Source organism: Pholis gunnellus (assembly GCF_910591455.1).
Source record: "Pholis gunnellus genome assembly, chromosome: 13".
Taxonomy (NCBI): Eukaryota; Metazoa; Chordata; class Actinopteri; order Perciformes; family Pholidae; genus Pholis; species Pholis gunnellus.
In genome coordinates this window covers 9,031,020-9,057,574 of record NC_136540.1, presented here as the reverse complement: position 1 = coordinate 9,057,574, position 26,555 = coordinate 9,031,020, and the positions used below count along the sequence as shown (strand labels likewise).

At 43.5% G+C, this 26,555-nt stretch overlaps 1 protein-coding gene across 1 annotated transcript in view; it reads left to right on the top strand.

Moving 5' to 3' along the window:
• dchs1b (dachsous cadherin-related 1b) overlaps positions 1 to 26,555 on the top strand; it is a 76,659-nt gene that overhangs the window by 36,832 nt on the left and 13,272 nt on the right. Inside the window, exons 5-11 of the mRNA XM_079171997.1 lie at positions 20,059 to 20,247; positions 22,028 to 22,259; positions 22,410 to 22,646; positions 23,473 to 24,531; positions 24,785 to 24,972; positions 25,328 to 25,424; positions 25,536 to 25,693. Of these exons, the coding sequence (XP_079028123.1) occupies positions 20,059 to 20,247; positions 22,028 to 22,259; positions 22,410 to 22,646; positions 23,473 to 24,531; positions 24,785 to 24,972; positions 25,328 to 25,424; positions 25,536 to 25,693 (2,160 nt within the window). The remainder of the gene's footprint in view (positions 1 to 20,058; positions 20,248 to 22,027; positions 22,260 to 22,409; positions 22,647 to 23,472; positions 24,532 to 24,784; positions 24,973 to 25,327; positions 25,425 to 25,535; positions 25,694 to 26,555) is intronic.

Genomic DNA, 26,555 nt, shown 5'->3' with positions numbered 1-26,555 from the left:
TGAGCGAATTTTGCGATTTTAAGCATAGAGGAAGAAAAAAAAACGTTTCCGTCACCAATCGTTTTATGTGCATATCACGAGGGATGTGTGAGTGTTACTCCTGAGGCGACATACTAAAAAGGTCTAATTTGATCTGTGGAGGAGAGGTGTGAAATGCGTGTGTCGGCAAACTGTAGCGACTATTGAGTCGGAACAGAATAACCGCTGGGTTGTCAGCCTGAATCTCGAGCTTTACAAAAAGTGAACAGAGACATAATTGTCTGCATGCGTTCTTCTAAGAATCATCAAATGGTGTGAGCTGGGTGATGATTCAATATGATAATTAATGGTCTTTAATGGAATCATATTGTGTTGAAGTCATATATTGACATATTGTGATACACAATTACGTCGTCTAAATTGATAACAACAAGCACGTACTGACTCAAATTTCTCAGGGAATCTGTCAGAGCTTTGCTTTAAACGGTGCCGCTGTGGTGAAAACCCCCATTGTTCGCCTTGTTTATCAGCATGTTAACTTATGACCTCAGTGTTTCCACCTTCTTACATTACAAAGCCCGAGGGTTGTCACTTATTACCTCTGTCATAGCTGTTGTGGCAACAGATTGCTTTCATTCCTTCATCAACATAATATAAAAAACAAAACGACAAAAAACAACGACAGACTTTGCAGATGTGTATTCAAAGAATATGAAGTTGAAGTCCTTGGAGGAAGCTTCCTGGAGGATATATCACTTAAATCTAAGTGCTGTGTTGAGAAAGGATGTGTGAAAAATGTTGTGTGTTTTGTGTGTGGTGTCTCCATGTGCTTTTTGTGTGGTTTCTGCGTTGAAGTCCAGTTCCTGAGCATATCGTTCCAAGCAGAACTTCCGTTTTCGGTCCTAACAATAGGGGCACCTTCCTGGTTTATCGCATCATTTCCTGTCTCGGTTCTAATACCGTCTCACACCACAGAGTCCGCTGGAAGAGAGACTGGAAATCCACCCGCAATCCACCAAGTAATCAAGGACAGGGCAAAAGTTGAAGGATCAGGCAAAGCTAATATGAGTAAATGAATTAAATTCTGTGATTTTATACACTGTAAATTAGTTGTTGTATTTATTGTACAAACTGTTGGAAAACCTGAACTCATAGAGCATATCTTGTCATCGTCACGGTGATCACCATGACATTCAAATGTTACACTTATTCTGCAACAATTTCCCCTTTGTCTCACATATAAACGGCATGTAGCGATGTCGAATTGCGAAAATCTAGGTCAGTTATTTATTAAAGACTGATAAATAGGGAGAAGATAATTTTCACTTTTAAAGATAAATTGAGGCATTACAGAGGTGCTGCTGTTAAATGTGATTATGTCACAGGGTTGTAGGATTTGTTGCATTCAAATAAAAGAGTAAAATGCCAATATTAAAATTGCCTATACTTGTACTAGCCCCAGCAAGCTGTATAATCAACACTGATTACTGATATGCTTGCTTATGTATGTGTGTGTGTGTGTGTGTGTGTGGAGAGGAGGGATCTCAAGAAGGGCTTTCACAGGGATTATCAGCCATCTTCATGTTTTGGTGGATCAAAGCCCACTGCTCGGGTGGTCTAGTGCGTCCAGAGGAACGCATGAATCTTCTAGTCCAACTCTAGCTTCTCTCTCTCTCTCATCCATGCTTTTATTTCAAAGTCCCTGTAAGGCGAGCGTTCAAGAATACTCAACAATGACAAAACCATGGCACTCCATTGAGCTGTGTTTCTTCATTGTTGAATTTAATAATGCCAGCAAGGCTGAAACCCTCTGTAGAGGGATGTTGCATGATTCACCTGGCCCAGAGCCTTGTTTACAGCAGCTGCGGAGTGTGATGGAGGCTGCAAAGAAGAGCTGTGTGCTACGGGACATGATGCAGGCAGGTCAGAATGGGACAGGCCAAACTAACACACTGCTGACAAGTTAATCTGGTCCTGCTATCCATCCAACACTCGCTACCATGTTGAGCAAACTGAACCCAGCCCAGGGGTGATGACAAAGACTTACATGCTGAGCAGTACAGGGGCTCATTGTTGCCTTTAACTTTCTTTTTGTCGTACATTTCCTCTTGCCTCGGGACCCCGTCTAAGGAAAAACGTTCTTGTGGTGCCATGTAGCCATGATGCTCTGATTGTGTGTAATCTTCCCGACTGATTTTAAGCTTCCATCATATGTAATCATAAAGTTTGGCATGACGCAAATGTGGCTTGGTCGTGTATGGGCTCATCAAAATCAAGGGAAGGGCACCAAAAATGCTCATACACACAAGACAAACATTTGATTCAACGTAGCTGATTCTATAATACTACAGAATAGGACGGTTAAGTAAGAGAATGCTCTCTTGACTTTGATAATGACTCAACTTTAATTTACCTGAAACAGGATTTACATCTGCTGTTGCATTGATTGTTGACGGATAATTCAATTTCTACCACAACCTATCGGCCCGAAGAGTCAATCAGAGCATAAAGACTTGAACAGAGGATGTCATTAAGTGACACTTTATTGTGTCCATTGGCACTAGAATAGGGTCTCATGATGTCTTCATAGTTTCTGTTTCAGAAAAAAAGCCTTTCTCTTACAGCTGTGACACGTTTTCCTCACATTCCATTAATCTGCAACGGTTGAGAAAAGGGTATACGTCCTTACAAATAATAGATATCATACTTGCAACAAGTACATATCCTTCTTTGTCATTTGTGTGCAGTTCAGTACCGGAGTACTCAGAGGGGAGAACTGTTTCAGTCTGTAAAAATGTGCTGGCTTATGTTATGACCCAATCACAGACGAAGATGACGAGTAACCTTAAGCAAAGTAATCAACGTCTGGGTGTGTGTGGCTCCACTCAGCCTTTCCTCATTCTTTGTTTTCTGAACCTGACACTGCTCAGTTCGCTGTTCTGGCGAAACACTGAGCGAGGGGAAACACAGTACCCACTGATGGAGCCAGCTCTATAATGGAAGGCGCATTGCAGCTGGAGATCTGCTGTTGTAAGCCCAAATATGAGTTGCCCGTATGCATTATGCTGATGGAAGATCTGATTTTGCTTGTTCTGTACAGAAATTGTTATGGCGTCTGTAAGTTTCCTAGTGTCCACTTTAGAACTCTGTGTATGTCTTTGTGATCGTGTTTAATCGTACTGTACACGCTGTCGCCTGGATCTGTTTGTATCCTTATCCTTTGTTCATAGCAGTTGTGCATGCGTGCGCAAGCCTGTGTGCATGTGCGTATAGTCACAGCTTGCGTAGCTCTGTGCCAGTATGTGCCACAGTGAGTGCTCGAGATTAGCGAGAGCATCAAAGCGGCGAGTCAGTGAAGCAGTGCTAGGGCAATGCCTGAATTTACTGCCCCTTAGCCTTCTGTCATCGGCCACACCTAGCGGGGGAACAAAGGGAGCGGAGGCTGGCACTGACTGGAGTATAGAGAGAATGAGGGGGGGAGAGTGGGAAGCAAAAGACAAAGAGAAAAAAAAAACAAAGATTAAAAACACTGGGGATAAAAAGGCCTGGCAGGGATAGGAGTGAGAAAAGTAATGAAGGCTCATTACAGGGGTTTTCCTGCTTTGAAAGGGTTTCTTGGCTGCTCTTTTGTCCGTTAGAGCCAGATGATGTCACAAGTACATTTTCATATTAGTAATGGCATCATCTGCACCAGTGTTGATTTGTGGGCTTCATAAAGGTGAATCCAAATCCTTTCATAATCTTGTTAATGTCATATAGATTGAAGTATTATGCCAATGTCACCATTGTAATGAAATATAAGGCTCAAATGTTTCAAGGCTTCCAATCTTTAGCCGTGTGAATCAACTGTAGCAACTGTAATAGCGAAGCTTCTGCAGAGTGTTTGTCTGACCAGAATTACGTGAAGTAGACATCAAAATAGAGCTGAAATGTGTGGAAAATAATAAACTAAACTGGAAAATGTACATCTGTTCATCGCTAAAATCCATTGTTTACAGTATGTGTGTGTGTGCTGTATGTGAGTCTTGTCTTTTTGGAACAGCTGGAGTTGGAGTCAATTTTGGTTTGTGGTCCATTTATAAAACCACATCAGCATCTCGTTTCCACTGTCAGAGCTGGCTGCAGTTCAGAAACACAACTCACTTAAATGTGTAGATTAAGATCAAGGTACACTCACGAGTTCACAAATGACAACAGAGCTCTTGCGTGTGTTTTCTGGGAAGAACAATGACACTGACGTTGGGTTACTTTCCAGCAGTGCGGTGCCACCACTGCTGAATGAATGCACAACAGAGGAAAACACAGTGCGCAATAAAGTAGCTGAAATCAAATTTAAAATCTACCAGAATTATTTTGGGTTCTCTTCCTTGGTCAAAACCAAAATGAGAGTTGACTGTAGCAGAAAAAAACATCCAGAAATGAATGCGACACACCCTGTCTGTGAAGTAACGGACAGTACACTGTAACCAAAACAGAAAAAACAGCTAAAAAAAAATGTACGTACCTGTAACGCAGCAACATGTACAAAGATAGAGTTGGTCAGGGGATTACAATTCAGAAGTAGAGATGGGTTACAACCAAATTACATAAAAGAGAAAAGTGAAAGAAGGACAAGAAATCCAAACAGGGAATTACCCAAGCTTTCCAGGTTTTACTCTCAGCAAAGAATATTGCACATGCAGCCTTAAGAGTTCAAGCCAGTGGGGACAACTTGTCAATACAAACTGAGTCAGTAGACAGGAGGGGTAGAGACAGAGAGCGGCCATGGAGATGAGATTCAGGTGACAAGGATCGAAAAAGGAGGAAAGGAGAGGAAGAAGGTGTAATAGGGAAATGGAGGAGTTAAAAAAAAGGAAGCCGTTTGAAAGGGACATATCCTGTCAGTGCAGAGATGGGCCAGCAACGGGGGAATCTGGGGAACGTCTTGGTTAGCCCCCAAACACAAAGTGCCATTGTCCGTTTATAGGGGTTGGCTAACTGGGTTTGACAGGCCTGTTTTTACTTGGTCCTCTGGGAGCAATGTGTTTGAGACAGAACTGTTGAGGGGCATTTTTTTTTTTCTACATCGTCCAAGAAGCTGCTGTCTTTTCCTTGAGTGCAATCGCCTTTCACGCTTCACTCATAATAGATGTATAGAGAGCGATATTTAGCTATTTGTCACCTGGAGGCAGATCTGTGCATAATGGGGGTTTGCTACCAATTGGATGTCAAAACAAAGGAAATGCAAAACTGTTAAGTTTGCACATATACCCCCATGCATCTTTCAGTATGCATATGAGTTTGTGTGTGTGCATGTGTGTGGCAAGGCGGTGTAGTTAATTCTCAGGGGGCAAGCAGTGTGCAGAGTCAACACGGTGTCTGTAATGAAAGAGAAAACCAATACGATTTTAAAGACAGCAGAGACTTGTGTTTCCTCTCCCTCCCCCCAAGCTTTGTTTACCTCTCTTCCAGCATCATTCTCATCCCTCCGCACCAATCTTTCCCTTTCTGCCATCGTATCTTATCCCACTTTTGTTTTTGCAGTTGTATCAGTTATCCCTCTCTCGCTCTCCTGTGTAAGTGCTGAGCTGAGCTAAATGTGACCCTGGTGATGGTGAGCTTTGCTTGCTTGCTAAGGTACGATGCTGCTATCTGAGCTGAGGGGGGGGGGGGGGGGGGGGGGGGGGGGGGAGTTTAGGGGTGAGAAAAACACCATCATGTGGATGCCTCTTGGAGGTCAAGTAAATACATTAAAGGGTAAGCAAACAGAGAGGAAGCCTGGGCAGAAGCTGTTTTTGGCAGCGGCGCATTAATATGGGGGGTTGGGGAAAGAGAGGCAGCAGGATGCAAATCTGTCATAGCAGGTGCTTGTTGAAAGAAATGGTGAATGCTGTGTCAAGGGTTTATTAAACAGAGAAGTAGTAGCCTATCTAAGCTTATTTTACTTAATAATATGTAGTTGAGGTGCGTAAGGACTTAAACCTTTTTCGAAATACAGTTCACTGTCCTCCCTTCATTTTACTCACTAGCCCTGATCTCTTCCCATTTCTGAAACCCAAATCCACTCAAACGTGGCTTTGATCTGGGTAATAATCTGCGCCAACTCACAGTCCACCGCCCTCTCTAACCCCTCTCCCAGGCACCATTGATGTGACCAGCCATGTGATAGCTGGGACCCCATCATTTCCCATTACAGTGTGGCTTAGTGAATCTCAGTCAGCGCCTCCTACCTTGAACCCTTTGGCTTAGTGTGTTGGAGGTCTGTTTACCCCGTGACTTTAAGATAATCTCCCCTCTAACTCCCCGCTAAACCGCTCAACCTTCATCACCTGTCGTCCCCTCCTTTGAGGGTGAAAATTATGCCAAAATAGACAACAGACATCTAATGAAGAGTCCCAGGAATACAATTCCTATTTTACCTCACTTCAAATGAAACCATAAATACTATTCTCTCATCTTCTTTATTTAACAAAGTGTTAATTGTCCCTTTTGACTTTCAGTCTATCCCCTCTGCTCTGTCATCCTAAACCAGGGGTATTCCTTTATATTCATATATATATATATATGTTCCGTCAAAATGTTATAATTCTCAATTATTTATTGGTTGGAGGTCCAGGTCCGGATACAACGGTGTCCTGAACCCTCTGTTACACATTAGTTCAGCTCCCTCTCTCCCTTCCTTGCGATCCACTTTTCCTCACGCACACTTCTTATCCTAACAATTTCCATTCCTCCTGACGCATTTTGTGGCGGCAACTTTCACCTCATCTCTCAGTATCAAACCCATTAGTGGGATCTCTCTTTCATCCCTTTCCGTCCTGACTTCTGTTTACACCTCCTTCTTTCCTTCTCTCTGGGAAGACAATGACAGGTGCATCATGATTCACACAGCAGAGTGCAGCTGATCCTGTCCGCTGAGATGTGGACTGCATCCCAAATGTTGGAAATAGCATCTGTGTTGCGGCTTGCTTCGCTTGTAAAACTTTTCCCATAGTCTACATTTCTAAAACAGTGTGACGGCATGTTTTTCTATCAACTGCAAGCGCAATGGAGTTCAAACTTTCTGCATGAGATAATCAGTTCTTCTTTACTGTAATGACGTCAGAGCCGCTGTGGTAATGACTCAGCACAGCGAATGAAAGCAGCAGAGATAGCAGATAGCAGGGAAGATTGAGTGATGGAGATAGAAAAGGCCCATCAATTAATGAAAGTCACTGGAGTCTCGTTATTTCTTTGTCTGAAGCTAAAGTCTCTCTATGTGGAGACTATTCAGCTTTAAATTAATCTTCATTCCAATTTAGCTCCGCGTCTTCGCCTCTGTTCAAGCAATTAAGATTTTCAGTTTCCCAACACTGCTAAATTGATAAAGCAACTGTGTAAGCATTCGACATTCCTTTGAATACCTGTGGTGGGATTTTATAGTTTTTTTATTGGAGACAATAGAGCAATATGTGGCTCAGGCCTTGTCTGCCCAGTTCATGTCTGTGTCAGTGTTGGTTTTTGGGGCTACTACTGTGCTGCACAGTGCTTGCAGTGGGTCTTTGTGTTGAGAAGTCATTTACCAGGGAGCTGACTGATGAAGTGCGGACGTGCAGCTGATTTAAGACTTCTTTCCACACGTCTGTAGGTGTGTAACGCTAACCTCCTTCTCTCTCTTCTCTTTTTTTTTTGTCTCACATTCTGTCTTTCCCCTTTTTTTCATCCCTGCCTGATTCGCTCCCAGCAGGAGTTGGCTGTGTCCCTGACCCCAGGGCCGCGTCATGCCTAGCCAACCTGTTTTTCTTGGAAATTCCAGTTGGCTGAGCTAGCTGTGGAGGATGGGATGATAACGGGGAGGCAGACTGCGCACATGTGTTGTACCTCTGTGAGCATGAATGTATCTTTAATGGCTGCTCTATATCACTGACAACCTGGTTTGCTTGAGTGCGTTTTGGGTTTTATGAGGCCTCCGGTGATCGCTTTAATCTGATAGGTTCCCCGCTGCTTGGCTGAGCCATCACTGTCCTGACTGTCTTTTGTTTGCACTGAAATCAGAGGGACAGAGAAGCAAATGTGGCCGACGCAAAGGAACAATTACATCCATCCTCCCTCGAACGACTGACGAGAGCGGATGAAAAGCGTGAGACCGAATGAAGGAAAAAACAGAAGAGAAAGACAAAGCGGATTCAAGCAGCTAAAGTAGCCTCAGACAGAACAGTTTATCCCGAGAATAACTTGGCTGCCTCTTCTGAGCACAGTCAAAAAACTTTGATTTAACAGGTGCTTTAGGAATTAGGACTGTGTTTCTCATCACTTCCTCATATTCACCTCGCATGTGCAGAGTCAGGAAATTAATTTAACAAGGATAAGCTAGTTTTTCACCCCCTCAGGCTGTGTATGAATAGCAGTGTCTAATATCTTCCCCCACAAATACACATTGAGGCTTTTTATGTCTCTGTGTGTCAATTAAGCTGAATTAAGTTATACTATAGACATGTGTGTGTGTGTGTGTGTGTGTGTGTGTGTGTGTGTGTGAGTGTGTGTGTGTGGAGAACACAAGGGTTTGGCTCCTGAACCTTCAGCAGAATAAAGTTAATCAATAGAATTCATTAAGATGTAATTGCCTTGACCACAAGCTGACCATTCAGCAGTTCATGTGTCAGTATGAGTGCATAATGTGCATGTGTGTGTGTGTGTGTGTGTATGTGGGTTCATGACAACTATGTGTTTTAACAGAACCTATCAGTCTTTAAATTGCCAACACGCACCTTGTGTAGCAGCTGGAGTTCATGACCTTCAGGGTTTTGCATGGGACCTTAGTCTAACCTTCTCAATATTCAATTTGCTAACTGTGTTCATCTTGCCGTTGACCCTGATGGGTAATGAGCAATAACGCAGACACAAGAACCTCTATATGTTCCTCTCAACAGTCACCGAGCAGGTGACCCATCTCTGACTCTGGCTGTGGTTCGGGCCTGGGTCAATGAGAGGCTAATCCAGTTATCATAGCTGGCTGTTACTCCTAACTGCACAATCAACTTAGCTCCATTGTCAATCTGAGTTCCAATATTAGCAGCGGCTAATCTTTGCTGCTTGTTGTTTGGACCCTTGTCATGCACATGACTACAGAGAACGCACACGGTCAAGGGCATGTACGGTAATGAACAGCCTTAACAGAAACCTAATCAGATACGCATGAATGCACATGAAGGCAAGAACACCTTAAACACATGTTTATGTTTATATTGTGCAGAGAAAACTGATAATGTCAAATGTAAAAAGGACATTATTAGTCTTGGAAAGTGAGATACACTTGTGATTTGATTTACATTTGAATTAGTTTATCTAGTGCGGACGACACATGTGAAGTAACTAATCACGTGCGACTTCATTCTCCGCTCAGGTCGACGTTACTCCTCCATATCTTTACACAGCACATAGTTGTTTGCTGCTATGTTATTGCTCTGAATGTCAATTAGAGAACCTTGAATTAAGTTAGTCTCGTTTGGGGTTTTGTTTTGATAGATACAAGGAACACGTCTGTTCCTCCGTTATGCTTTAACACTCCATCTTTTCATAATTCCGAGATGATGAAAATAATAATATCAGCCAGAATAGCACATATTGTACATCCACAGCAATAGACAAAACAATGTAGACACTCGCTATAGTGATGAGAACACTACACCAAATCAAATATAGCTTATTTCATGCAAAATAATTCTCAAAATGTTTCACTTAAATTTGAACGGGCATTTCTGCAGAGAGTGAGCTATTACAGCAGCTGTCATATACAGGCCTGTTAGTGGTTTACCTCTGCATCCTGACCTGCTTTTCACCTTAATTAAGACTGGCACTTTAATGATGCTGCCTGCCGTGTGTATTCTTACTGGAGATGTCACTGCTTTGATACACAGACACTGTAGGATTACAGATCCACTCTTATATTTTTTTTTACTGTTTGAAATGTGAAGACTCGGTTGAAACTGTGCGCAAATACACACACATGGACCCTCTGGAGCTGCTGAGCCGCTCTACAGTCAACAGCTATCAGAGTAACCAAACTCCAGATGTAAGCTCAAAGCTCAGGGGTTGCTCCTGCTATCTTTTACTATTGTCACTTCCTTTAGGTGGAGGTCGCTCACTGCCTGACCTCAGGCAGATCAAGGTAAAGAAGGAGTGACATGGAGAAACTACAGACGTACGCGAGGGATTAAGGTGTAAAAAAACCGAGATAGACAAAGCACACACACACACACAGCGGGTTACATGTGTTCTTTGTGCTGATCTGACATTCTTCTGAAAAAAACAAATAAATAACAGTAAAAGAAATCACTGAGCCCAGCAATGTCACATCACATAGGGTTTTGAATTGCCTCACCGCTGCCACACTTTTACCTTCTTTTGTACAGCGAAAACAGGTGTTGCTTTCTCTTATTTTGTCAGTGACACATTCATGCAGCATTAGGGGTGACCTATTACACACACACACACACACACACACACACACACACACACACACACACACACACACAAACTCGTCTCTAGGGGCAATGAAACAGAGGTGCAGCTGGAAGTTTGGCTCCCCTTTGACCCTTAAGATTGACATTGATTTGATCACGTACATACTACACAGACGCACGTATGCGCACAGGCGGACAGTTTGTATCGACTCTCATCCCTGAAACTAATATTGTCAGATGAGCCTCGGCTCTTTGTACGACCATTTCTGGAGGACACAAAAAAACGTGGTTCAGTCTGTCCCCAATGAAGCCTACCTCACTTTTAATGACAAACACACTCGGCCTTATTAGTGTGAACCTCCCACATAGCTGCGTGTTTGGTTTACAGATCGAGAAATAAAATGACACGGAAACATAAATGTTTACGTGGAGAAAACCAGGCTTCAACTAGCCTGGAAGCTTGTGTGTACCTAGAAAAAAAAAGAGGCTGCTCCACAGAAGGGGACTTGGTTACAGATTAACTATATAAAGCTGTGATTTAGTTTGAATTGGAAACATGTCAGTGTAGAATCCTTTAGCTCAAGTTTGGTTAGATTTATTGTATTCTTAGCCCCAAGGCCTGAGAAAGTAATAGATAAATAATGTAATAAGTCTTTGAGTTAAAGGCTTCCATCTGGCAACGTACGACAAATGCCCTAACCAAGGCGGCAGTGCCGCAGGCGGAAGATACAAGGAATCACTGCGGCAGTGACAAATGATTTTTGGAGTTTACCTCTGTGTTTGGATGAGGTCAGCCATTTTTATCTGCCATGTTTTGAGCTTTTGGTGGTGAGTGGGGAGTGGCAGTGGGACGCTTGTGGCTTCTCAGTGAGTCGTGTTTAGGTTCCCTGCCCAAACAATCCGCACCTCACAAGAAAAAGTGGCCACAGTCAAGTGATACATCCAAAGTTTCCCAAGTTTCCTTGACGTTTAACCTTTAGTTTTCCAATTATACATTACTCAAAACTCTTCAACTGTCTAAACCAAAACCTGCAATAACTCATTTTGTTAGTTTTTACTTACAATTCTCTTACAATATAGATTCTTTGCCCAGCCCCATTTCGGATAATTTAGACGGTAATGCACTTTTGTGACGGTACCAGCCACAACCCACATTCTGCTTTATTTGGCTAGAGTCTGGTGTTCATTAAGTCCATTGTCGTATGCGTTTCAGCTCGCTGTTGACACGGTGACTGACGAGGCCATGATGAAACTGTCCCACTGCCTCAGGGATCACATCCAGGAAGCATGACGAAATGGGCGGAGGGCTACAGAGGCTTAGAGACACTATTTTGGTTTAGTGGAGCAAAGCCGTGCAATCAACAGGGATAAGCCTGAACTTTTGTGTCGCATGTTTAGAAGGTATTTTGTGTCTCCGAGTGTCTTTATTTGCGAATCAACTTGAACCATGTTATTGAGAGGGCAGGAGTTCAGCTGTAAGCTAAAATTAAAAAAAATCTGATTTACTACAGACAACATGTATGATTTAAGGTTACATTTTTCAAACATTTTGTCTCCACTTTGATAAGATTTTGAATACTTGCCAATGACAGAATCTTATTTAGAAAACTTGATCTCTGGAGGAAGTTGACATTGACTTCCACTCCTTCAGCAGCTGTCTGTCTACATGACAGATGTTCAAATCACACCTATTGATCTCCTGTTTTCTGTGATTTTTGCTCTCACAGATGGACTAATCAATACCCATGCTCAGAGCTGCTCACTGTGTCTGCCCACGCAACACACACACACACACACACACACACACACACACATACACGTTGATTGGGTGTCATAACAGAACATTTACCAATTTGTAAAGCACTCAAACTGAAAAAGAGTCTTTTGCTTTAGTATGAACAATCGTCTAGCCTCTTTTCCTGTTGAACATAAAGCACAAATTACAAACAATCACCATCCACAAGATTACCACCCTCAAATTCCTCGTGCCCGCTCCCAATGATTTACTCTAACAGTGGTCTGGAAGTCCCATACACTCGTCAAAGAGAAAAGAAAATCCTGTGGTGTCCTAGTGGGGGAAAAAAAACAAAACAGATTCCACACTCTCTCTCTGTCTCTTTGTCATGATTTTATTGGATAAACCACCAAAATGCCCCAAATTTATATATACACACACACACACACACACACACATATCTGCTCCCAGCAGAAACACAGATGACTCCTGCTAAACACATACTGCCGTTTTAGCTAGTTAGAGGACTCTATAAATTACCCAGAGCGGTGTCCCCAAGGTAACTGTGGGCCGCTCACTCTCAATCATTCATCCTCTCATTCATCCAAAAAACCCCAACAGTTCAGAGAGTCTCAGACAGCAGTCCCCTGTCTGAGGTCCAACTACTCCGGTCCGTCTTTGTGCTCTCTCGCTCCTTAATTACTGTTTTCTCTTCATCTCTGGAGCTAAATTACAACTGGAAGACAATAAGTGATAATTATCGCTCACTTTACATTACAGGCCTCACATTGTAAATCTTAAATGATGGCTTAGAGAAAAACTCTCCTGTCATGTCTTTTGTTCTTTCTGTTTTAGCAGCTTTTGCTTTACTTTTGCAGTACCTTTTGATATTTTCAGAAACATAAATCCGAACAGTTGAGCTGCTCGTCAACAATGGAACAGCGTCGCGCCTCATTGAGCTCACAGATGCCTGAAGTTGATTGCCGATCGAGGATCAGTTACAAGGGTGCAATGTTGATTTTCCCTAATCATGCTTTGAAAAAAAAGAGTCCTGATAACTGCGGGCCATATTGCCTTAAGACCATTTAATGACCGCAACGGTGAATATATAGTGACACTTTTCATTTGTCCCTGTGGGTGGTGAATGTGCACATTCACCCTTTAACTTTGACACCTGACCCCAAGCTCCTCATTAGCTTCCCCGTTAGCAGATAGGGACAATAAAATCAGTGGTATTTCACAGACATGCACCTTTGTGGCTGGCAGCTGCTGCACCAGCCAGAGTGAGTCTTGCTGAGACCCATTGGACACAGACAGAGACGGGGTTTAAACGGCTATAAATATTTAACAGTAAGTAAAAGATAGGGCTGATTTCTGCGCTGATTAAACCAGCTGTCTCAGGTCCCGAAGGATTCAAATTCTTAAAAGGGGGGGGGGGGGGGGGGGGGCATTGACATACACAAACGGAAGACAGGCACACACACTGTTGCACACCCGGGTTAAGAGTTGCCACATTGCAGGGCTTTGCGCAAGATACGATCGCTACTATCTAAATCCCCTTCGTCTCTTATCACGCTTTTGAGTCCAGTAAGGTGATGTCATCCCTCAATGTGCTCCTCTATCCATCTGTCCATCCCTGTAACAAGCTTTTTATCTCCCTCAGACCTCACTTTTAACCTCCATTCCCAGGCGACTCCCTCTTTCTTTCTTCCTCTATACGTGTTTTCAAAAAAGAGATGACAGCTTGTCCTTGATCTGTAGAGCTAATGGTGACAGACCTGGTATAATTGATGGGTTGTAGTACTGGACATTTCTACTTTATCTAGTGATGATATTTATTCCAATTACACCTTTAAATCTAAAGGATTGTGTCTGCAGGGTGAGCCATTAGCAGACTCAACTGAAAAAAAACATACCCTACATATAGGGATGGGAAACTCCAAGCATCGGACATAAAGGAGATGACTCGGCTTGTGACTGTGCCTGAACAACAGCTCCTGTGTGCTTTCACAGATGCAGCCCAAAGATAAACTTCCTAACACGCACCACATGTCTGCAGGTTAAACTTTGTGGGCTGAAGCTGTAACTCTATGTTATAGTTCCTTGTTTGGCGTTGACTGTGGAACATCTACAGATATGTCCTGCTGTGTGTGTATACTTGTGTACAAGTATGCACATTTGTGGGAGACAGAAAGAGAAAGAGGCAGAGACACCTTTCAGTGGCCATCATCTCTTCTTATGTTCATTAATAATATTAGCATTCTTTCTTCCAAATATAGAAGTCAGTCTCTGTCGCTCTGTCTCTTTCACCTCCCGCCCCTTCCCTTCCCTTCAGTGGTTTGATAATGCTAATCATTTCCAGCCGTGAACTCCACATGAAAGACAACAAGCACTTGCCATAATAGGGTGCTGAAAGAACGAGCGAGGGAGAGGAAAGAAAAGAGGGGAGAAGCTAAAAGAGAAAGGGGAGCTCAAGGGAGGAATGGAGGTTGAATGAGAAGAGAGATGAAGCCTCGGTCCTCCTCGTTCCCATTTCAAGGTCTCATGTTATCATTAGCCCTGCCTTTTGTTCCTTTGCCAAACTATTCCCCCCCTCTCTCCGACCGTCCCCTCCCTTCTCTCCTTCCTCGCCATATATCTTAATTGTACCCATAGTGCCTCAACTCATTGGCAACAGAAAGGTAGAAATTGATTTGGAGACTTTGAGGAATGCAGCTAACTGGAGAGCGAAGGAATGTGTCAGTGGAAAAAGGTTACATTATTTGTTTTTAGCTCTTTCCGACACAGTTATTACTTTTAAATCCAGACACATTCAGTTTGTTGCAAATAACTTTTACAATGATGCATTCAGTTTCCCAGCTCCAAGTGTATCATGCTCTTTTATGGTCATTGCTGCTGCTTTGAAGGATTTTTTTTACAGCTCATGTAAACAGCTTATTCTCAGAGTTTCTGCCATTATTTATATCACTAATAATTATTGTGAGTCAATTTGTGAGATCAAGGAATGCAGTTACACACCTACAAATAAGTCAGAAACATGAGCAGTCATGGTAAACGATCAATCAGGAACTCCCAGATTTGCCAAACTTGAAACAGAAAATGAAGGCAAAAGGCAAAGAAATTAAATGAGCAGAATTAGGATTTTAGTTATGAATCTAATGAACGAATAAGTCAAAAAGACTAAGAATCAATGCCAGCTGAATGCCAGAGTACAGTTTCATCATAACTGATATCAAATTGATGGCCAGGCCAATACTACTAAATTAAGACCCATGTTGTAATAAACTGCATATTCTGCATATGGTGGGACAACATTTGCATTCATTTTAGAATTAGTCTTGGCCTCTTTGACCTCTCAGATCATGATTGCCCTATAAACATTCAGGCCTGGCACCAGTCAGTGGAAGAGTAGATTAGTTTGGGACAACTACTTTTTACAATGAAAGCCTAAAGAATCTCTCTCTCCCTCTCTTTCATGAGTATAGCTATAAAAGTCCAGAGCCGCTGCAGCTGCGTTCGAGAAGCCGTGCGCAGACTCCCTCTGACACTCACCGATGTTTTACAGAGACAAACTGCAGAGAACAGCAGGATCCACCTGGACCAGCGCCCACATCTGGAGAAGCTGAGAATAGAGGAGTTGAAAGGAGGCAGTACAGTGGAAAAGGTTTTTTTTAGGGTAGATGTTGGCTTACTGGTATCATTAGACACTAGCTGTTAATTTTCACTTCATCCCAGACAGGAGACCACGCCTTCTTTGCAGCATGAAATACTACTGACAGACACTTGCTTTGGGTTATGTGTGGGAGCATTAAGGAAAGGGTTAAGGTGTGTTTCAGACATCTAAGTCATCCCGTTAGAGAGACGACCCCCTCATGTATCTGCAGGAGGAGAATGAGAGTGACAGTGGGAGCATACAGTACGATAGAGGAAGGCTAAGTAGAAAGAGAGAGGGACAAAGAAACAGAAAGAGAGAGTACTTGGGAAGAAGAGTGATGCAAATGTATGATGAAGTCTGGATCCTTGCTAATGCTCCATTGAGTGATCGCTCCCCTACTGTCCCAGCCAGGGATGAATGGCTCTCCATGGACAAAGAGCTCCAGGCAATCCTGGCAGAATTCGATACTCGGCACGCTCTCCCTGACTGTTTTTCACATAGTCCTTTCCAGGCTGACGTGTGCTCTGCGAGACCTAAGCTTTTAACAGATATGTAGAAGTCGGACTATGAACTACACGATATAGGTGAATTTATGTTTCATGTATTACAAGTTCAGATGGTTGGCAGATGCTTGGCTGAAGCATTTTTAAGTCCAGTTGTGTTTTGATGATTTTTTCCACTGATAAATGCGGTGAAAGGCCAGTACATGTCGTCAAAGTAGGAAAGAAAACTACGCAGCTGGTACAACAGATAATGCACACGAAAAGTGATAATCAACTTGAAATGCTTCGTCTGTAGACAGTTATCTTTAACGGACACGTTTGAGCCATTTTCCTTTCATAGGATACTTTGGCATTTCGTGACGTCAGGTGGGATATCACAGAAAAGAACCACATTAGAGGTTTTGCACGTTTAAGCCCATTAACTACAAATTGTGTATACTTAGCATTACTCTGGACCATTTTCCAAAGTGAACCACACTCCACGATTTCACCACCTTTCAGGCAGCCATTACTTTTAGGTCATGCCAGTAATGTGTGGAAGTCAACTTGCAAAATCACCTTTTATGGTCCTTTAATATAATAATGACCACCAAAGGATGTGAAAGTTTTTTTGTTCCTCAACTGCATAAATATAAATGTGGCCAAAAGTACGCACTTTGGAGGTTCAACGTCGTGCTAAAAGCATTTCAAAAACAGAATCTGTGTAAATGTGCAAGATCCCACAAATTTCACGGAGACTAATACTATGAAATCATATATATATATAAGAGCAAGAGACATTTATATCTTGAAAGGTATGGGCGCCTGTCTGTGTATGTGTTGTATGTTTATGACAGCGGCAAACCCCCGGAGAGTACGATGAGGAATAGGTGTGCAGAGCTGAGGCTGGCTGGTCATGCATCAGAGAGCAGGCTCTGGCGTGGGAGGAATTCCTCGCTGGCAAACACGCTCGTCTAGTCCACCAGATCTCTTGATTTAAGAAGACGTGTGTGTGTTTGCTAGATTACGTTATTGGCTTTAAAGCTGTGTTCTTTTTTTTTTTAGTCGAGATAAGGGCTGTAAATGCTGGATACTGCAGCTAATTGGTGTTTTTGGTGTTGAATCGGCATGTTGGTTTGATCCAACCTCCTGGCCTGCATAGTGTAAACTGAACATTGGGGCTGTGCTGTCAGATGGATTGACAGGAGGGAAATGTACTGATGACAGAGTTTTTTTCTGGAGGGTTGATTTTTTTTCTGCTACACATTTCAAACTGTTGTGCTTTTACAATGCTATCATGCATTCTAGCTTTGGTTTGTCCATCTGCATTCTTTTTTCTATGTTCAACTTTTGCATTTGAAGTCTGTAACCACAAAAACTGCTGTGTTGCATCTAGTATGTTGCAGCAGAAAAACCCAAATCATTACATCTTTAATTTTACAGCTCCCAAGGTTTCAATAAAAGTATTCTTGTATCGGTGTTTTCTTTGCGCATCCTTATGTTTGCCTTGCGTATTTTTGTTTTCCAGCATGAAGAATCCACACCGTGCTGCTGTGGGTTTTTACATTTTGAAGTGTGTGGAGAATCAATGACGCGCTCTCCTGCTTGTTCTCAGCCTCTATGCAAGCCTTTTCCAGTCCAAAAACTACTTCCAAGTGTATTTATGAATACTGTGTCCAATCCCTGTATTTTCATAAATCCCCCAAACACACTGTCATGTCTCCTTTGCTGCCTTATCCAGAGCAGAGCACCCTTCCCCTTGCATATCAATGTGACCTGCAACAGGATTTATTGGGTAAATATAGAGGTGCCGATGAAGTCACTGTATGACCAGGTGGGCGGTCATGGGTGTTAAAGCCTCTCTAATTAGATTATGCGAAAAGGATGGGGGTCATCATATATGCGAGTGTCTGTGTGTGTGAGCGTGTACACGTTAGTCCAGTTCTCATCACCACAGGTGGCTAATCCATCAGAGACGAACACAGATATGACGAACACCCAGACATGTGCATAGATCCCGAAAGATTGTGTTAGTCTCAACACTACTCTGGAGGAAGTCCCAGCAATGATGTAAAATCCCCAGCTGTAAACACTGACCAAAGGAAGAGGTACAGTACGACCTCTCAAAAACCGTCTAGCCGCAGTAACACTACGACTAAAAACCCAGAGGGAGCTGTTCTAATGTTCCCTGTGTGAGTCAAGGTGCTGGTGTTTCTGTCCATCTGTGTATGGCCGGTAGGTAAGTGTAATGGTGAAGACATGTGTTGGTGGGACGGAAGGAAGGTCATTGCCGGATGTCTGCTATGGTGGTCCTCTGGGGTTCGGGGCCAGGGCAAGTTCACATGTAGGATTCAGACCTATGATGAAATCATCAAACAACAAACACAGACATGACAGATATGATTTCATTCTCATGATGTTACGGCTTTGTTCATAAAATCTCAGCCCCCTCTTAGTCAATTACTCGATTAATAGGTTGTTTTGTTTGTCGACTAAGATTTCTTTTTTCATTTTTTTTATTAAAGTGCTGGTTTTGTTTTATTCTTTGCGGAGAACCTCAGTTATTCAGATCTGTTGATTAAATAAATGTGTCGATTCAAAATCGTTGGAGTTTTAATCAACTACGAATTTCTTTGGTCGAGGACCACCCCAACAATATCCTTCCTTTGCCAGAAATGTTGTAATCAGTATTTACACAAAAATTAGATTAAAAGTAAACAGATATCTTTCTGTTGCCTGATTAGAAAGACTATGACAGAGAGGGAGTGATGTCATGAGGACTCCTGGATCTTGGCCCGCCATCAAGGCTTCGAGATCTGACGGTGAATGCTACTTTTAACAAGCACCATAAACGCCACCAAACAATGTTATGGACCAGTGTAAAACTTCAGTCAGAGGCAGGACCCTGGAGCACAGAGGACATTTCCCTTTTGTGTTTTGCAAGGAAATCTTTGTTGTACTACGGGGTTTATGAGCGTTTTAATAGATTTGGTCGGAGCATACAATGTATGTTTGTGTGCGTGTATGTGTGTGTGTGTGTGTGTGTGTGTGTGTGTGTGTGCAGGAGAAAGAAATATGTTAGGTAGATGAGACAAAAAAAGTCAAAGGCTGGATCAAGACCTCCGTCTGTTGTGTCTTTGTTCTTACAATATAAAGTCCTTTGTGGGAGAAAAATGGAGTAAGGATTAAAGTCGTAGGTGTTCGGCTCTTTCAGTCAGTCTGCATCTCATTTATAGGAACCAGTTTGACCTTCCATCACTCATTTTAGTGCTTCCGTTGACGCCTGAACCAAACACACAATCTCTGTCAAAACTCTTCTCTGTTGTACTCAAGGTTACCTGTCAGTTCCTCCCTCTATATCCATGGTAACCGCACCACCTGTCCTTCTACCAGTTTTTCAAACACACTGTGGGGGAGATTTATCCCCTTTTTTACCCCTTTTTTTCACATACAGTGTATCTGTGATCTATAAAAGTGAATCGCTCTCACAGATGCTTGGTTTTATAGTCCTCTGGAAATCATAACAAGTAGTGCTATGGTGTGTGATATTTTGACAAGTGCAGCTGTATGAGCAGTGAGGTGGCTGCAATATGGGACATTATTGTGATAACAGAAAGGCCCCGAGCTCGTATATAATAATTATGACACATGTACGTTTTCTTTCATGCAGATTTTTTGGGACCTGCTGGGTGTGTTGGTCCGATGCTTCTTGAAATCCTTATGTCTCACGGGCTGTTTGGCACCAGTGGACCGTCCATCTCTGACCTCGTGTCTCTTCTCCCTCAGGTGTCGGCCACAGATGAGGATCGTGGTTCCTTTGGCGCTATATCCTACATCCTGGGTTCTGGCTCCGGAAGCACAGCACCAACACACTTTACCATTGACAAGGAGACTGGCCAGATTTGCACCAGCACAGCTCTGGACCGGGATGAAGGATTGGACAAGTTTGACTTGACCGTCACTGCAACGGATGGAGTAAGAATACTTTTACCCTGAAACTATAAGGAATTAGTAGTTGTAATCTCTTTAACCCTTTCATCTTGTCAGACACATCAATTCTTAAAGGAGAAGTCTGTAGTCGGTCAGTCTCATGTCCGTTTGATGAATAGCTAGGAGGCTCCTGCCAGCAGACAAGGTTAGTTTTTACACTGGAAGCAGGAGAAACAGCTTTCCCAGCAAGATAACAAACCCCCCTGTAAGAACACATTGTGTCATTTTTATACCAACACTACTACAAGCCAGTTTTATTTTTTTTATTAGTGAGCCTTTGGTTAGTTTGAGGTTCTGGCAGAGAGATTATGTTAATTTCGTACACAGCCATGGCAAGCTGTTCCCCCTGTTTCCAGTGTTGTTGCTGAGCTAAGCTACCTGGCTGCTAGCAGTAGCTTCAAATTCATCGCAGACGTGAGAATGGTATCTCATCCAACTCTCAGCACAAAAGCAAATAAGAGTATTTCCACACAAGAAATCTATTTCTTGAACCTTTGCATCTCTGTACAATTAAAGCCTAATTAATCATAGCTGAAAAAGACCTAGGAAAGAGACTACAACATCAAACTAGACTGAAGTTAAAGCACTAGTTTTTAGTGTTGCTTTATGATCAAACATTGCCGCCTGAGTGTGTGATGCTCCTTCTGTTCAGAGCTTCAAGCAGACGGCAAATTAAGGACGTGTGCGCTCAAATAAATCTGATCAAAGAGACACTGAGAACATGTTAGAAGAAGACAACGTCCTGTCTCTTACTGTGTGTCTTCGAAAAGATTCAAGGGAAAGCGCAACAGCATGGCAAAGCAATCAGAGCAAACAGAGCGGGAGTGTGGGGAGGAAAAAGGTAAAGAAGTAGGAAAACAGATCGATTTAAACAGTCCATTTCTATAAACTTTTAACTGTAGGATCCCATTTAAGTTTAAATACGATGCCTCACATTGACCACATTTAATAACTCTTTGCTCTGGCGTCTTCCCAGTAGACCCATGCACATTTAAAGTATCAATTAATCACATTGGATGCACTTAAATTGGCATGAGGCGCAATAAAGCATTCATTCTCTTGTGTATACTTTGATTACATAAAGAAATAGAATACATCACCATTATTTTAAAATGTCTTTACACATTGGTCATAGTTGTAGAAGTCATACATTTTTTTAATTTTCTGTATTCATGTGAAGATTGAATTCAGCTCTATAATTTACCACGTAACCCACACAATGCATCTTCTCTCCCAACCCCGGCACATTCCCAGCACAACTCATCCGTTCCCTCCGTCTCAACTATTCCCTTCTTTAACGGGCTCGTAAAACTAAGCCGGCAGACACAGTGTAATGAGTGCAAACCCTTCCCCTCGCTGACAAATGCATTCAACGGTTGATTGGCTCCATATTTCAGGGATCTTCAACGGAGAACTCATCTTTATGTATTCCTTCACAGCTGCTTTGTCTTTACACTGGGACATAAATCTATTGTCGAAGTTTCATAACATGAAAGACCCGGGCTGTCGCTTTTCACCGAGAGATGGAAAACAAATTGAATGTTGTCTACGGGGATATACAGTGCAGGAAGGGAGGGAGATTGTGGTTCAACTGAAAGCTATTTTTATGATTTATTCTCACTTTGCCTCAATAGACTAGTCAGTTAAGATCCGGAATATCATTACAGAATGTGTGCTTGCTGATGTGATCTTGTGTGTAATAATATTTTAATGCTAATATCTTGAATCAAATCTAATCCGAAGATTTTTTAAATTTTCTTTCCAGGGTGGCCTGAGCTCGGTAGCACGTGTGCGAGTCTCTGTGGTGGACATCAATGACAACCGGCCCACCTTTTATCCCGTCCTCTACACAGTCAGTCTCAGTACCCATAGTGCCCCGGGAACCTCCGTTGTCAAGGTAACAGCGAATGACCCTGATGCTGGGGAAAACGGCAGAGTGACCTACCGCACAGTGCCTTCAGGAGGAACTGGTTTCTTCACTCTCAACAAGGACACGGGTATGTGTGTGTGTGTGTGTGTGTGTGTGTCACTGAGAACCACACACACCAAAAAAACACGGATGAGCTATTGTGAGCATTATTGCTTTGGAGTTTTTAAAAAACCAATAGTTTAATTTGTCTTCCCTACTTATCTTTCTCCCTCTACAGGCGTGATTTCTCTCTCCCGTTCGCTCCACGGCAAAGCCAACACGGTGATCTCCATGGTCATATCAGCCGAGGACGGCGCCGGTCTGACGGCGCCGGTCAATGCCCGGGTGAACGTGAGTGTGGTGGGAGGCTCGGTGGCGTCACCCGTGTTTGACCAGGCCCAGTATTTCTTCACTGTGTCGGAGGACGTCCTCAGGGGGACAGCGGTGGGAGCGGTCCGAGCTGCTACCAAGACAGGTGAGGACGCCTGTTCTGTCAAGTTGTTGTTGTCTTTTCTGCCTTTGCTCATAGCAGGTTTGCTTCTATATCAATTTACTTGACATGATTTGCCAGCGGGAACCTGTTTCATGTGCCTTACTGTACCTGGACAGAAATGCACTAATGGGCTGGAGAGTGTATGATGTCTTCCTTCTCACTCCAGCAGTTGTGCAAATACTCAAGCAATAAGAGCACACACTCCATTAAGAAATCACATCCATCTCAAAGCGTGGGCTATACAGGGGATTATTTTCATTGTGGCCAGACTTTTATTTTCTTTCTGTACTAATGACGGAGGAATGATTTTGAATGGGCCTGTAATTCTGAGTGGGAGTCATAATGAAGTGTTTTCAGCGGTGTAGTGGACAGAGGAACACTTATCTCTGTCTGTGTAACTGCAGCAAGGCTTTCAGTAACTCTACCCCCTCATCCCCCTTTGAGTGAATCCAGCCCTTCGTTAACACTTACGATAATAATACACACACCACATCCCTGTCAACTGAAAGCGGATATGGATCTGTCATCTGAATTTTTCATGTGTCGGATGTGTTTACATTAAGCTAAAACAAATTGGATAATGAACAGCTACATAAAGTATATTGAAACTCTCTACGTCCCGTCTTGTGGTGAAAGGTTTAGTTGATTGATAGAGAAATTATCAAGCAGTAATGCCAAAGATTAGCTTGTTCCAGATTTACAAAGGAGATTATTTGCTGCTTTTCTCTGAACCCTGGGTTCTATTTTTAGTCCCTTTTTGAGTGCCCCTTTCTCACTGTTTATTTTGCTGTCTGTGTCCTCCATGCAGGCGTTTCTCAGGATATCTTTTACACCATCTCTTCCGGAGACCCTGATGGTTACTTCACAGTGGACAGTGCCTCCGGTACCATTCGCACTGCCCTCCCTCTGGACCACGAGACCTGCTCTAGTCGTGACCTGGAGATCCAGGCGCGCTCCGGGTCTCCTCCAGCGTATGGAACCAGCCGGGTACGGATAACCATTTCAGACGTCAATGACAATGCCCCCACCTTCCTCCCCTCCTCATCAGAGTCCCTGCTTTTACCTGAGATCACCAAAATGGGGACTGTTATCTACAGCATTCAGGCCACCGACAAGGACTCTGGTCATAACGGTCAGCTCAGCTTCGACCTGGTCTCTGCTGGGGCTGCAGGTACCGGTGGCCAGAGGACATTTGGTGTTGACCGGGGCAGCGGGGAGGTACGTCTGATTGGGAGTCTTTCTTATGAAAGTGTCCCGCGCTATGACCTTCAGGTGGTTGCCAAGGATGGCGGAGCGCCTCAGCTCAGCTCCACCTTCACCCTTGTGGTCCACATCCAGGCGCAAGATGCACAAGGCCCCAACTTTGACACCCTGACCTACCGCGTGGAGCTACGGGAAAACACGCCCCTCAACACACGTTTCCTCCAAGTTCGAGCTCTCAACAGAGAGGCTTCCGGGAATGGAGGAAGCTCCTCGTCATCTTCTTCATCCTCTGTTTCCTACCGGCTTAGGCCTGACGGTGACGCTGCAGGATTTGGCATCATGCCAGACAGTGGGTGGCTGTTTGTTCGTAGCTCTCTGGACCGAGAGGTCAAAGACATGTACCTGCTGACTGTCCTGGCAACTTCAGGTCCGGGAGGGACGGGGAGAACTGGCAGTGCCGCAGTCAGGGTGACGGTAACTGATGAGAATGACAATTCCCCGAGACTGAGCCAGGAGAGGGTGTTCCTAGCTGTCAGAGAGAACCTGCTGGCAGGGACCGGCTTCGGAAGGGTGTCTGCAACGGACAGAGATGCAGGACTAAATGCTCGACTCACCTACAGGCTGCTGCACACCGACAGGCACTTTCAGATCAACTCGCAAACAGGTGAACACGAACACCACATCATAGCCTTTTTATCTTTGAATTTAAGAAGAGTAATAGTACTTATGAAGCAGCTGGCTGGAATTGTGTTACACTTGCTGGGATGTAGTTACTCCATCAGCAGGACTAATACCAACATGATTTCCCTTGAGGAATCAATGATTTGCTGTTAGACAATTAAATTAACATGGCAATTATTCCCTAACTATTGCAAGTAATGAACGCTGAGGCCTTCTCTCCTTCTCTTTTTCTTTAGGGGAGATTAGCACCCGCCTCGCCTTGGACAGAGAGCAGCAGTCCAGCTACCAGCTGGTTGTGGTCGTACAGGACGGGGGTACGCCTCCTCGCAGCGCCACCGGCACCGCTCATATCAGTGTGCTGGACGAAAATGACCACGCCCCCAGTTTCACTCATACCAGGCCGGATAGGGAGCTGCTCCATCAGGTGAGAATGAAGGGAGATTAGATAAATCAGGTGAGGGCAGAAAGAGATCCACAACTCAACCCATTGAGAAATGCTATCCCAGCTAGGACAGCAGCAATATGTTTTGTTGCCGTCATTCCCAACTGACTTCACTTATACTGTTTGAGTTTTCCAATAACTGTTTGAAGTAAACACATTGCTTAAAGTTACTTTTCATTTTTGAATTTTGATTTATAAGCAACAATCATAGTGCTAGAGAGGCAAGTAGACAAGGTGAGGAATATAAATATACATAAGAGGAAGATACTGTGCATAGATAAGGCACAGTATGTCGGAGAAAGACAATATAATGAGTAACAATCCTTCTCCATTGTAGGTGATGGAGGGGCTTCCTTCCGGGACAGTCTTAGGGACAGTGACAGCTAAAGACCCAGACGAAGGAGAGAATGGGACCGTATACTACTCATTATCAGGTGAGTCATCAGTTACATTTCAACCACTTGTTGCAGTCTGTTTAACCAGTGTTTCATCATCATTCCCTGAAGTATCTGAGCTGATATTGATATGTGTTGTATCCTCTGAAGGCTCCAGAGCAGAGCGTTTCTCCCTTAACCCGACCACTGGCGAGCTTAGAACCGCTTCCCCTCTGAGATCGGCCGAGCGAGCCGAGTATGCCTTCACTCTGACCGCTGCTGACCACGGCACACCTGGCCTCAGCTCCACCTGCCAGCTGCGGATACAGGTAAACAAAATCTGTGTCTTCAAAACATTTCTGAAGCCTTGGGTAGTTGGAAACAAAGGCCAATATGGTGGCCAAACTTAAAGCTGTCACATCTACACATTACCTCAGTCCTTTTGCATTCCTTGCTGCGAGTCATTTCCTCAAACTGTGCACAATGTGAACAGTATAACTGTCAAAGGAATTAGAAAAGGAGATAAATATGAGAAGGAGAGAAGCTGAACCTGAGCCCGTACAAACAAAAGCATCTATCCAATCTAGTGCGTGTTTCCTGCTCCAAAGGTTAGTGGCGTAACCAAAACCCAAGGTGAGAAACCCGGAGCTACAGGAGGGAGCTGGTCTGGACTGAGTTATTGTTCTGAACTTTCTGTTGGAGGGTCAGTCCAGCATATCAACATACATTATCAGGAATTCAGCAGCAGGGTAAAAACAATTCCTGCCACAGAGCCATTTAGCCAGAGATGGGTGGTGGTTTGCTTTGACTGTGGAACTTTGAGCTCACTGTTTTTTAAGTGATGTGATTTCAGAAAGGAAAAGGATGCTAATTACAGCGGGAGCGCTTGCCTTAGATTTCACCTGCGCCCTACTTGCGCAACACTGAGATTAGACAGAGAGGAAACAGGCACCTTGGAATCAAATGTTACCAGATGAGATTTGATGAGAGCCAGCTGCATCAAATCACGCAGAGAGAAAGGGAATACACCGCTGTACGGTAGCAGGCAGTGATACATACACGCTCGCAGACACACCGACTGAAATGACACGTTCAAACACTCTCGTGAGGTAACATTTCCAGATAATGATTTTGAGATAACGTGTCACGTAGCTGTGGGTAAAATCAGACAGAGGGATATTGTTGTACACC